The sequence below is a fragment of the Anser cygnoides genome, chromosome Z, assembly GCF_040182565.1.
Source record: "Anser cygnoides isolate HZ-2024a breed goose chromosome Z, Taihu_goose_T2T_genome, whole genome shotgun sequence".
In the NCBI taxonomy this organism is placed as follows: Eukaryota; Metazoa; Chordata; class Aves; order Anseriformes; family Anatidae; genus Anser; species Anser cygnoides.
Genome location: NC_089912.1, coordinates 28,518,145 through 28,532,288, shown reverse-complemented (window position 1 = coordinate 28,532,288; position 14,144 = coordinate 28,518,145). Strand labels below are relative to the sequence as shown.

Below are 14,144 nucleotides of genomic sequence, written 5' to 3'. Positions count from 1 at the left end.
ATTCCTAGAAAAATATTCTTGCCCCATTTCACAGAAACATCTGCATTGTTGGTCTCCAACATGCACCTAGTTACTTCTTCAAGGCAACTCTAGTTGGTATCAGTTGAATTTAACTTCAAAAAGGCTGTTTTTATGTATTAAAAGGTGAAATTAAAAAACAGAGAAGGGCCTGCACAATGTAGTCTGAAGTCAGTGACGTCCTTGCTTAGAGGAGGAACTTGGAGTAGATGACATGCCAAGATCCCTTCCAAACTGGATGATTCTCAGATATGGCTCATTCTTCATACTTACAGAAACTTTTGAAAAATAAAAAAAAGAAACAAGTATTTTACCCATGTTCTTGCATATAGCTTTAATTCAACATGGTCTTGCACTTAGGAAGGTTGAGGAATTTGAAAAAGCCATTATGAAGTATATACAACAAAGCATAACATACAAACCAGTTTCCTTTGGGTGCCTCTTCAGTGAATTACTTCAAAATATTTACAGTGAATTCTCACTTTGATTGCTTTTATTCTATACACTAAATTCTCCGTTAACAATATTTCAAAACAAGTTCCCAAGTTCACTACACTTTCCATTTCAATGCTTATGTATTTTAAAAAAACATGAAAGTTACTTTAATAGTAAAGCAGACTTGCAAATTATTTCAAGTCAGAGCTTATGAACAGCAACACTTTTTCACTGTTTTGCCATTACTACTCTCCATAAATGGTAGCTACTATACAATGCTAAAAGAATAAAGATTAAATGCACACCAATTTACAGCATTTGAAGATAAAGACTTGCTACAGGGAAGTGTGAAAAAGTCAACAGCCTCTCATATAATTTATAAGTGACTCTACACATGCCTGCTTTATTTGCTAAAATCACACCCCCTGCAACACTATTCATTATATTCAGTGATGAAACCAACGAGTAAGTTATTTAGAATGATTAAAACTCATTTTCAGACTGACAGACTTAATTTTTTTTTACTAGGTGAAGAGCGCAAAAATGGTACATTTCAGTAGTTGCTTGCACATGAACAGACTGAATTCTGCTTCACAAAATATCTAATCCATCGGAGACTTTAAGCAAAGGTCATGAGTGCTAAATCTTAAGTAGGTAATTTTGTACATATCCGTCCAATCTAGCAAAAGAGAAACTTCAGAAATGGCCAACCGATCATTTTCCTTTCAGTACACTTTGAACATTGATACTAAATACATTTGCAAGATTATTCTACTCTTAGATGGAGTAAAACTAAACTGAAGTTATGAGTGGAAAGTGGTCTAAGAATGGCACTTACACATGCACACAATAGCTCCTAATTTTCTTTATTCACACACTTTAGTTACTGTAAGCCTTGTGAACAAACTGCAAGACAGCCACATTTTTACATTCTGTGCAACTTTATCCCCAAAAGAGTTTTTATTTTATATAAAGCAAAAGATTCATCTTCTGCCACACTGCAGCAAAGTAAGCTTATATACTTGTAAATTATGTGATTTATGTCTACTTAAGTTACTTTTACAGTTTCCGTTTTGCTCACAGGTCCATTAACAGTGAAGCTGAAAACACTTAAAAGACCATTAAGCCCAGTCTCACATTTCCAAGTTCCTACAACTTACGAAATAAATTCCTTTAAGCTGTCTAGCAGTCCAAATTAAATATCAGATATGATGTTTATAGAGCAAAGATCAGGATTTCATATCCATTCTATAAGTCAGTTAATTGGTAAGAGGAAAGGTAAATCCTCATTCCAACCATATTTGAAATTATCCCCTTTTGTATGACTGCATATTGTATTTGTGTTTATCATTTTAAATTTAAACGGTACTTTTTGAATGGCATTCATCTAAATTTCCAGTTTTAAAACAAGTTCTTTTACAAGAATCCACAGAGTGGATTCTTCAAGCTTTATTTTCTATGCCATTTTAACAATAATTAGGTTAGTAAATAACTCAATTATGTCCACTGTGCTAAATCCACACCTGAACAGATTAAGAAACATTTTGAAGCAGTGTTGAGTAGATAATTTTGGTGAGCTGTAGAACAGCCACATGCAAGGTATACTGTACTATAACAGCTCCAAATCCTTTATAAAAACCTAGCATTCCTTCTTCACGTTTTATAGTATTTATGCAGTCTCTCATCCCCTCATACTGAGTATTGATCGGAAGCACTTCGTAGCCAAGGTCTGTATTGTCAATTATTGTGCGTGTCCCTTGGATATGAAGGCGATGTAAAACTGTCTCCAGCGGGTAAAGCATGACATCAGCACAAAGGCTAGCAGCAAAGCTAGCAATAAGTTCAGGAAAATACGCATCCAGCATGCTCTGCACAGAAGTAGAGCTCTCTGTTGGAAGGTTGTGGGAATTATCCCTTTTCAGAACAAACAAAACAAGCTTCTGGACGATGGAACTGATGACATAGTGAAGAACTCCATGTACAGCAGTTGGAAAAACCAAGACCATTAGAGGAAGGAGACGCTTGCTGTGGGGTACTCCCAAGCCTACAACTCTGCCAATTCCTTCTCTCACACAGTCCAGAATACCAGGATTGTCTCGAATGATTTCACTCTACAAGTAAAAAGGATTAGTTACAACTTGTGCTGCCCATTTCCAAACCATGCTGACATTACCACTGCTTAATTTTACCTTAAGATAGTTATATATTTGCATACTACTATGTCTACACAGCTTTACTGATATTATAAATGTTCTGCTTTAATGTTTTTGATATGTAGCATTCTTAATAGCAACCTGGTAAACGTGCTTTAAAAAAAATGAATCCACCTTAAAGAGCCTTCTTTTCATCTACATTCCATTTATTTGTGTTACTACCAAAGAAATACAGCTTTCAGCTTACCACTGAAAGTATCACTCTGCACAACAATGACCATGTACTGAAAACGACTAATTCTGAACTCAAGTCCCAGGAAGCATTTACCTAAGTTAAAAATCCTTTCCTTTAAGGTTTTTAACTCTAGTCTTTGAACTTGTGTACGCATAACAAAGACTTCCTCAAGTGAACCTCAACTAAGTTGACTTGAAAGATCATTTTTACTTGGAATTTAATAATTTCAGCTATTAATATTTCCGTTTTACTTTTGGAGTCTAAAATAGCACTTTACACATGCTACCTCTCAGAAAAGAAATAATTTTGTTCATATAATATAGAATTTGCTTACTAATTATTTTATCATTATATTCCACCTATGCTTGCAGGATTAAGCCAAAAGATGTTGTTTCCCCTCCTAAAGCTTATAAAGATTTAGTGTTTATTCATCACTGTTACATCCAAAATTCAAATCTGGGAGTTCTCCTCAAGTATGAAGTCCATGCTGGCTATGTCTTGATCACATGCCAGTACAAAACTAGAATACTCCTAAGTATTTTGGGCAAAGATGAATGGCATTTATGATCTGTCTGCCGAAAAGAGAAGCTAGTTCAAATACCTCAGAATATTTTGTTGATCCAGTCTTCAAATGCAAGTAATACACTGTAACTCCTACTTAGTTCTCTTGTCCCTCATATCACTATCACTGCACTTCAAAACTGTGCTTGATTTTGTCAAACACGCCACCATGTGGTTTGAAATGTAAAAGACATAAGCAATGACATGATGACTACAAACTTTCACCATTTATATCTATTTTGATAAAATATATTTACTTGGAGAAGCATGTCTATTAATGGTAGGAATGGTAGGGTTTATCAGACTTAAGACAATCAAAGTTAACATGAAACTATTAGTAACAAATCCCACGATCTTTAAACTTTCATAATCTGTAATTCGTAATTGTCCTCTTGCAAGCACAGAAATATAATGTAAACCTGTTAAGACAAGTTGCCTCCCTGCAGTGACGAATACAGCATATCTTATGGACAGATGCTAACTAAGACTTTTTCTGTGTTTCTGTCAAGGAAACTAATGATTATGCCTCCAGGAACTGCAGGCTACATTTCATAGAGCACAGATACATCTATTCAATAAAATACTTACACACAGCTGAACCCACTAAGCCTAAAATCCCATCAGATCTCACTAGGATTACTTTCATAAACAATGCTTTACAGAGGTCTTTACAGAGATGATCACTTGTTTAAAAGGTTGGGGGAGATGCTGTTCTGGCTTTTTGCTCATTTTCCAATTAAGCATTGCTTCCCAGCAAAAATAAATAAATAATTTGTATCTTGTAACCAGAAGACAGATTCTTAATCATGTCTGACCACCACTTATTGGTCAAACTACCACATCCAACAACACAGCTAACATTCCCTTGTTCAAAACCACAAGCAGCACCTGAACAAAACATCCTTTTCTGTGGCTCAGTAGAACTCAAGAAACAGGAACATTGTTCTATCACTGTTTCAAGTTCCAGGACTATGATTTGCTCAGTGTCAAGCTCTTCCACAAGATGCAAGAGCTTCCTAAGCCATCTTCTCAGCAGGAGACCAGTTAAATCTCCCTATGGCTTCCACAAACTCTCAGAGATCCACTCAGGCTAGATCTCTGGAATATTGTTTTCAAAACAATTCAGCGAGAGGAAGGATGTTTCTTAAATACGAAGCAACTTCAGAGAATGTGGGCTTGTTGTTTGGAGTCCAACTACCCTCCATCCTCCCCATGGAAGCACCATCAATCTCACCTATCCTGTTAGTACAAAATGTTGCCAGATCATACAGCCTTCTTAGTGCCTTCTAAGAAATTTGGATCCTCTACATAGAGCAGTCCATTAACAGTCTGTACCTCTACAGTACATTCTGGAACTAAGTCAGACTTTTTTGCCCATTCTCCACAGAAAACATACTATTTCATAGACACACACCAGTAGTCCAATTGCAGGTTTCAGAAGTTGGGTCTAAATCAGTCTTGACTGTACTTAGAACTTGCGTAAATGAAAGTGATTACTTTGGAGACTGAATGACGTGAGTGACTATCCTGCATCACCTTCCCCATGAAAGCTCAACCTACAGTAAGAGTGCCATTAGCAGCACAAAGATACTTTCATAATTAAGAGCAACTCATTTTATGGATATAGCTGGAAGAATTACTTTGGCCTGTACTTACAGGCCAAAGAGTTTCTCTCCCCAAAGAGATGCAACAACTCACTGAAGGACAATCTGCAATACGCTATGGATTACTCCGTACTGTTACAGAGCAAGTATCCTAGATAACACATCCAGATTTTCCCGAAATTTATTTTGATGGCTAAGAAAGAACTTAGGTGAAAGTTTAAAAGCAAAAGCTGACTGGATGAAAGCAAGTCTGAAATAGTGGAGTTCAGTACTTTAATAAAACAAAGCTGAATTACCAGAACAGCTTTTTAATTGTTACAGGGGAGTGGTCATGCTAATAACCTACCTAGCAAGCCTTTTAATACCTTCTTAAAGACTTCTCTATGATCTCTTCTAGCATGTGCAGATGTAACTTGTTCTTATTTCACACACAATATATCCCAACTGTTTGTATTAAGCGTGCTTTCTAATTCTAGACTTCCACTTAAGACAGCACAACCAATATACCTATCACAGTAAATATTTTTTATCGGAGTTGGTAGGTCACAAAGCCTCGAGTAAAACAGATGCAAATGCTACAACCCAAAGCCTCACTTCTCCACATAATCTATTTCATAAAATTAATAATAGTATCTTTTAAAATGCTGTATATACTTGTAAATTACCTGCACGGTTTCAATCAGGCTTGCAGAATAAAAAGGCATTGCTATCACATGCGTTAACCTGTAGAAATTAACAAAAATGAGAATTATGTTCATGACAATACTATAGTTTTATCCAACTCTGCACCTGAAAACAGATTCAGTTATCTACCTAGTCATGCCTGAGGGAAAACTATAACAAACCATAACTCAATTATTAGAGCACAAAATAAGCCACCAAGATGTTCTGACGTTCTGTTAAATTCTATTCTCATGTGACAGATCAATTAAAGGCTCTCAGATATCAGAATTCAATTATTAGAAGCATTTGAATTTTACATTAGTCTGGGTCCATACAGACACAAGAGAGTCCAGTAAGAGAAAATCTGTCAAACTGGCATATGCAATCAACATGGTTCAAAAAAAAAAAGCAGAATTTTAGAATTACCATACCCTGTCAAGTAACCAGAGTTGCAGATTGTACTGCCATACATTTAACAGCTTTACTATTATTGTTTAGACAATAAAAAAGATAAGGTAATAACTACAGCTATACTTACCCTTTGAGCAGAAGGTGTCCACCTATCTGTTTGAGGTTCCATTTATGTGAGAGCTCTCTAAAAAGAAAAGCAGTATTTATTGTACTATGAATAAGAACAATTACCCAAGGATTTCTTTCATGGACATCAACATCCAGTTTTCATATTATTCTATTCTATTCTTACTCTACAGTTATTCTATTCTAAATCTACTTACTATTCTATTATTACTCTACAGATGTGTCTTTCCGCTATGGGAAATCCTGCAGTCACCTATGCACATCTAGTAAATCATGCTCAACTTTTAAAATTTATTCAGGCCTGCTAGATATTTTAACAAAAAAAGCTTTAGATTACTAGTAAGGTGTCTGTAGCTCTCACAGCTACTACCTTTAGCGTTTGGCATTTATTTTGCATCCTAATGTACTACCTCTTAAAGTCATTTTCAGACAATATTCAAAGTTTTAATATCTCCATAGTTTTCCTTTACCAAAATATTCTTTACTATGTTCTGGTTTGGTTACGTTCTTTAGGGAAATACACTTGACTAGAACCCCACACTAGCTCAAGGCCATACATTTTCAACATTTTCATACATATTCAACAGCCAGACATTTGGTAAATACGTGTAACGTAAAGATATTTCTACCTGAGATATTGGACAAATTTGACTTGATTTTTTTAAAATAAGCTCTAATGTATTCAGTTTAAGTTCTTGTCCAGAAATAACACTTGCACATTGCTTGCAGTTACAATAACTTTAATCCAAGAAAGGAAACTTTATTCTTTGAAGAACTGTTGATAACTAGGAGGTATCAACATCTTAAATACATAGAATTTCACTTCCTCCTTAAGAGGAAGTGAAGATTATTAGATATTACAGACACTTTGATCACATCTAATGAGCCATTGAACTTAGAAAACAAATGCAGCCAAACTGATGTGTGAAAGCCTAACATGACAATCTACCAGACAGAATAGTTCCTGCAGTGGAGGAACAAACATAGAATTAGTTTGTTTACTACAGAACAACATTCAACTTGCCACAGAAATGATAAAAGTACATTTCCAGGCCCCTTTACTAACACAGAGGGATGTTTCTTATAATACCATGATACGGAATTAGAATCAACATTTCAATTTTTGTCCTTTGGAGCTTAGTTAAACAAAGCTTTTGAGAACACCTATGGTGGCACTTCTGTTACAAGGAATAACCTCCACCTCCCTGTGACAGCCAAACGATGCATGCTACCACTTAAAAGGAAAGTATCCAGTAGAAAACTGTACAGAGTGATGCATGTACAAGACAACCATTTTAGCCAGATGCCTTTCCCAATCCAGTTGTGACTACTCACATACTGTGGTCGCACAAGGATGGGGGTAGCACCGAGGAAGGTGCTATTTTTTTTTTAACTAACTTTTGATTATCTCAAAGTCTCTCTGCATTTCACTAAAAGTTTTAGTGACTTTATACAATAGCATCTCTCACACGTGCTGCATACTCTGAAAGTATCTGTAACAAAATTGACAGCATGCTATTACATGCTGACATGCACAGTTGTCAGCCCTTACTGTTAAGCTCTGGACCATTATAAAACAAAACACTGATAAAAAGCCTACAGACAAAAAGGCTTTATCACGCATATCTCAAAGCAGAAAGACATCACTGTTTTAACATAACTCTGGAATTTTAATTCAAAATAGGAAGAGTTGCAAATCAAAATAAAATACTAAACATCTAAACTACTACAGCCTAGGACAGACACAGGCAGAGTGGTGAATCTCTTTAAATTAAGTCACTCATCTTTTGGTTGTATTCCCTTTGTTCAGTATTCTGATAACAACATAGATATAGCTGTTGGGAAGGAGAAGAAAAGACAGTGCTGACAGCCACATGAACTCTTATTCAGCACATCTTTTAATTTATTAGTGCTGGCTACTCTATTTTCTCACCTACCACAAAGCAAGCAGTCAGCAACAGCTCATTAGCTATGCACGTTTTCTGTGTTTAGATTAATGAAACCAGGACTTTATGCATCGTATTTGCTTATACCACAAAATGAAAAAAAAACACAATTTTTGTGACAGTGGAATTATACTGAAGACCAACTTGGAGTATTGTTTGTGTAGTCAGACCAGTAGGCAAACATGGCTTCCAGAAAGTCTCTCACTGTTTAATTACAAAGTTGTCTTTGCCAGGACAACCCCACAATGCTAAAGCCATCTATTCAATGTCTGATTGCTCTAATCAACTGAAAAGTTTCAAACCACCTTGTATTCTGTTTGAATATAAGTCAAAAATTGATGATCACTCTGTTAGCAGCAGTAAAAAAAAAATGCAATACCTTGGCAATGGTGTACATTCACTGATGATGCCTTCTGTTCCCAGGGTTATTCCCTGAACAATGAATGTGCTGCCCATTCCTTTCCAAAGAGCTCTTGGACCCTGTATTTTGAAATACGTAGTTATATTCATGCAATGTAATACTCAAAGTCTTCTCACCATCTTACTATTTTTTATAGATTTTCAGCAAATCCAAGCTGCACAGAGGTACAGTTCTACCGTTAAACTTCAGTATCATCAAATCCAGGGGACAACTAACTTTCAACTCTGAAGAAACTTGTGTTAATAGATAACTTCAGTTGTCAACAATCTTGGAGACACCTATCTTACCCTATGCCATAAATTTAACACTATTTCCAATGAACAAAATTAACTGCAGATGTTAAAACACTCTCATAAGGAATCCTGAAAGTCTTTTCTCAATGTTTGCTGATCTGACTATCAAAACTTTCATTCCACACCATTCCCCAAGACTATGCAGAACTGGAAATTCATACAATACTGTCTTCAGAAGTAGTCATTTAACACTGGATAATCTCTTTATCTATGTAAAGATTAATGATTTTTAGATTCCCAACTGAAAAACAACTAGTTTGAGGGACCCTTTTACTTACTAACATCTACATACCCTTCCCACCAAGTAACAATTTTCACAAGAAAAGGTCACAATACCTTTTTGCAACATTTCTGCAACTATAAATATAACATTCCCTTACAATTGCCACCTGTTTAACCATCAGCTGCATAAAGAGCTACAGATGTCAGTATACAAACATGTTAAAGAAACCCTCACTGCTCAGACAGAGACTGGCACCACACACTGACCTGTGTCTTATTGATGCTGTACATAATATTGACAATAGTAAATGGAGTGAGATGATAATTCCGAGCATGATAATTAACCTGTTAAAAATATAAAGAGAGCAGCTTTATAAACACGCAAGTTACCACGCTGAAGAAAAAAGCACTTCACTTTTGTAAAGGTCAAAGTGACCAACATATGAATAAATTCTCAATGAAATTCAGGGAAACAGGCAGACCTTTCAAATGTTTGTATGCTGAAAACGTAAACAAAAGAAAGCATAAAACAGAAAATATTTGAAACAAAACATCCTGCTGGTAAATGGGATCTGAATGTTGTTTCAGAGATGAAGAACTGATTTGCTGTAATTTATTTGTCATTATCCAGACAAAAAAGAATGCTCAAGTTAAGTTTCTGAATGGAAAATGTGTACACTACAAACAGAAACATGACAATGCTGCAGCATCTCCTTAAAATTATAAAGCTCCCTTATACTTCACAGAATATGATGACAAAAATATCATAGTGCACAAAAGATTGGACTGGAAGAGGTAATATAAAAGATATACCTGACACTGACGACGTAGAACAATGCAAGGATGCGCCAACACATTTTCTGTAAATAAGCTTTAAAAGAAAAGTGTATTTAAAGTATTGGAAGCAACTGTAAATCTATTAGAAAAGGCTTGTTATTGTTCTCTAAGAACATTACATCAGTACTTGAAAAAACTATACATTACTCAGTGAATTAATGAGGTATTTTGGAGGGCTACCTCACAGTATACCAATACAACACAGGAACAAATACAAAAATACACAACACATATATGGCCTTTCTCACAGTGAATATATGCATATATGTATGTATTTCTCATACACAAAACAATGCACCAAAATTCTTAAGCCTTTCCTGTGTAAAACATGAGGGGACAAGACCAGGCAGAGGCAGGATATTGGAAAGATTAGTTTCCAGTTTTATGTTAGTTCTGCACACCACAGGATTAGTCAAGACCTTTAGCGAGGCTAGCAGATTGGTACCAACAGCTACTTTTGAATTTCAGTTACACATTTCTCATCAGAAAATGCTACTGTCCCTACACCTTTCCTCCTAGTTCCAGAAACAGTATTCAACCAAGTTTTCACAGGAAAAAATTTTAGTTCTAAAATAGGATTTCTAGTCACCATCACATACAGAAACTCTTAATAGATTCTTAAAGTATCTGAGCAGCGTCAGAACACTTATCTCCATGTGGTTCCAGTCTGGGCTATTGTTAAGAAAATTAAGACCTCCAGACTTTACCTAAGCATTCCAGGTAACAGCTCTGACCACCAGCTTACTGGATCATCTGGGGCAGGTGGGAGAGACTCTGGATAAACAAATATTAAATTACACAGAAGAGTACTAAGCCTGCAGTTTCATAAACTATTGAGCTAATCAGCAGTTTGCTGCTAACAAAACAGGCTTTCCTCATACACCATTTGCTATCTATTTAGCTCTTCTGGTAGCCAACCCAACTAACCTTGCAAAAACTAACCTTTTCTTTTGGGTGTTTTCTATGAGATTTCTGACTCAAACCATGTCACAGCGGGTCTGATGAATAACTGGCCTGGTGCAAATGCAAAAGCATAAGCTGGTAGAATTGCTCTCAGCAGTGACATGTTGATCATCTCTCTTGACCAAAACCACACGCCTGCTGTATAGTCCTGGAAGACATAGTACTCAGGATGTGAGAAACAACTGTTATGCTTGATCAATTTAAACTAAATGTTTTGAAGGACAACAGAGCCATGCTAACATCTCTCTGAAAAAGATCAGCATGTTCCTGCCCTATGGCTTCACTCTTTACTGCTCACACCTGAGCTCATTAGCTTGATAAGGTTGGAAATAAACAACTCTTAACATGTCTGGCCCGATTTCCAACCTCTTCAATACTACTGTAACAAAAAGGCTGATCCATGTGCAAGCTGAACCACTGTAAGGGAAGAAGTGGGAGAAGGAGGACAGACAGTTTCATGAGATGGGAACTCATTGCTTGCCAGAAATGGTCATTTCTATTCCCTCTTCTTTATCCCTTCCCTCTCTGATCCACTGCTGGCACTACTTCCAGGTGACTAGCTGGCTATTGCAGAGTCAGCTCCCGTATCAATTAACCTGCTTCACAAAACTGCAAAAAATCATCCAGCTCTTTTCCCTGTCTTTGCCTTTTAAATGAGTCAAATTGGTTAAAACAAGTTCTTAGAGTCATCAAGGGTGACAACAATAGAGTAGGGAGCAGGACAGGCTAGAGGCCAAGTAAGAGGTCTTTCTCTTTGAACAGTATACAATAGGAACCTCAACTGCACAGGAAGCTGTGCACATTTGAATCCACCACTTTCAAAAACACTACCAGTAATTGGTATCACCATAATAATGAATAAAATGGATATTAGACTACTTGGCTAGATCAGTATCACTAACCCAAGATACATTGATATTGTATTTAAGGGCATTACCTTGTTCTTAGGAAACATTCACATTACCTAAGTATATGAACAAAACATGGCAAGAGTGTGAACAGTTTTCTTGTATGATTTTCAAATTGCTGCAAAAAAGAGTTTCTTACATTCACTGTTCCTGCAGCAATTTTGAGAAACATTTCAATTAAAGAAAAACAGAAACCTGAATGGATTTTAGGTGGTAGGTTTCTACAGGCACTTCAGCTGCATAAGTCTACTGGCATAAAAATAACAAAGATGTATGTGGGATTATATGACAGCTACAGTCTCATTACAAAATAATCACTTAAAATTAAATACATAAGTCTTACCTTGCAAGGCCAATACCAAAGCCTGCAAATCTGTTCAGCTGCTCTGCAAGACATGAAAACAGAATATACAGCATTGATAATCAAAAAAGGTGGGGAGGGAAATACCATGCAGTTCATCAAAAAAAAAAAACAAACGTTTTATACTGTACTTGCTTCAAAAAGTTAGAAGTACTAAATAACAACATTTATGGCAACTTAGCAAAAGACATAAAACACTATTCACCCAGGAACACTTGCACTTTGGACCGTGTTTGAATTCGTGCACTCTGTTACAAGATTTTTCTTGTCTTAAAACAGCTTCAGGAAAAAAAGGAGTTAAAGTGAACGATTACAGTAAAATACAGAACCTTTTAATATCTAAAAGAGCTAACTCCAACCAACCACTGAAACAATTAGCATGCATGACAAGTTTGCAACAGCTCCAATGCACAAACTTACATGTATAAGGTGAAATTACCTTAAAAATCAAAGACCATAAGAAGAGAGAGACTTAGGGAAAGGTAGCATAACATGTATCAGTATGACATGATTTTCTAATCAGTTGTCTACCTCCATTCCTTTGGAAAAAAATAGATACAAGAAAAACTTCAAAATTGCAACTAGAATAATTGGTTCAATTCCCTGTTGTTTGCTAACATGTATTTACACCTTGGGAATTACCTGAACAGGTTTTTAAGAAGAACAGTATCAGTACCGTAAATGCAATGGAGAATTAATATTCAGCCCTGCAAACTACTGGGTGAAAGCAGACTGTAAATACGGGTAGTTGCAGTAACCTCAATGGAGCTCCACAAAGCCCTCCTGTGAAGAATGATAACACTCTCCACCTGTAGAGGCTGGACTCAATGATACAGCAATTCCTTATCAGCCTTCTAAAATGCAGAATCAACATAAACTCCATGAGCAGGTAGGCCAGAAAAAAGTAGAGTTGGAGTATCTAGGATTGGTTGTATGTTAGGTAGTGCTTTTAAGGATGAAGACTCAATTATGGGCTGTACACAGACTCAAAAGCCCACAGAACTGCAGGGTGAAAAAAGATTCATCCATGATAGAAGCTGATTTTATCTAAGTGAGTCTTTCATAAAACTTCGGTGCTCAAGTGTATATATGTTGCTCCAGAACATCCCTTTAATTAAAGCAGCCTAGACTTAGTAAAGTAAGTTTCTCTTAGTTCATGTCAATACTACAAAGGCATAAAGCGATCCTGCACTTCTGAGGGCTTCCACCGTTTCCCTGGCAGTAACTAGCACAGACTCGGAACGTGGTTTCTTCCTCACATTCTACCAGCCCCACGGCTCATTCACCACCAGGCACGAAGGCGGTTCTCAATTCCGCGACCCACGCCGTAACCCCTGCGTATTTCCCTCAAGGTGACAACGAACCGGCCGGGACGCGGGACACCCGCGCTGACTAACACGACACCCAGCGGCACTTCACGGTCGACGGGCGTCCTGCCCTCCCGACGGGCTCTCCTCCTCGCCAAGCCGTGGGAGGGCAGCAGGGCCGCGCCCCGTGCCGGGTCGTGCCTTACCGGCGCCGGGTCCGCCCGCCCCAAGGCCGGGCTCCTCGTTGAGGCCCAGCGGCGTCCCCGCGCCGTACGGCGGCGTCTTCTCGCCCCAGTGCAGGTTGCGGCTGCCGGGGATGTCGGGCGGGCTGCTCACCCAGTGGCCCGGCTCCGAGGCCCTGCCGCCGGGGCCCGGCTCCCCCCGGTAGCCCAGCCCGTCGAAGCCATCGGGGCGCCGCGGGTGCATGGCGGGGATGGCGGGGGGAGGGGGGGAGGGGAGGGGGGGGGGGGGAGACCGTTACCGGCGGCGCAACAGCCCGCGCCCTGCCGCCCCAACCACCACTTCCGGCTGCCCGCGGCCGACCGCGCCCTGCTGGAGCTGAGCGCGGGGGCACGTGATCAAGGAAAGGGCGGGGCTAGCGGGCTGGAGGGCCAATGGCGGGCCTCCACCGGCCTTCACCCGTCACTGGCTGCCGGCACCATTTTACCCCCGGGGCCAGG

At 38.2% G+C, this 14,144-nt stretch overlaps 1 protein-coding gene across 1 annotated transcript; it reads right to left on the bottom strand.

The window, feature by feature from the left end:
* Positions 1–326: 326 nt before the first annotated feature.
* Positions 327–13,936, bottom strand: SLC25A46 (solute carrier family 25 member 46). The gene is made up of 8 exons (XM_048056294.2): positions 13,671–13,936; positions 12,140–12,182; positions 9,902–9,959; positions 9,356–9,433; positions 8,532–8,632; positions 6,208–6,264; positions 5,672–5,729; positions 327–2,564 (listed from the first exon to the last, which is right to left on the bottom strand). Exons 1-8 carry the CDS (start codon positions 13,888–13,890, stop codon positions 1,986–1,988), a joined length of 1,194 nt encoding a protein of 397 aa, XP_047912251.1. The 5' UTR covers positions 13,891–13,936; the 3' UTR covers positions 327–1,985.
* Between the last annotated feature and the right edge of the window lie 208 nt (positions 13,937–14,144).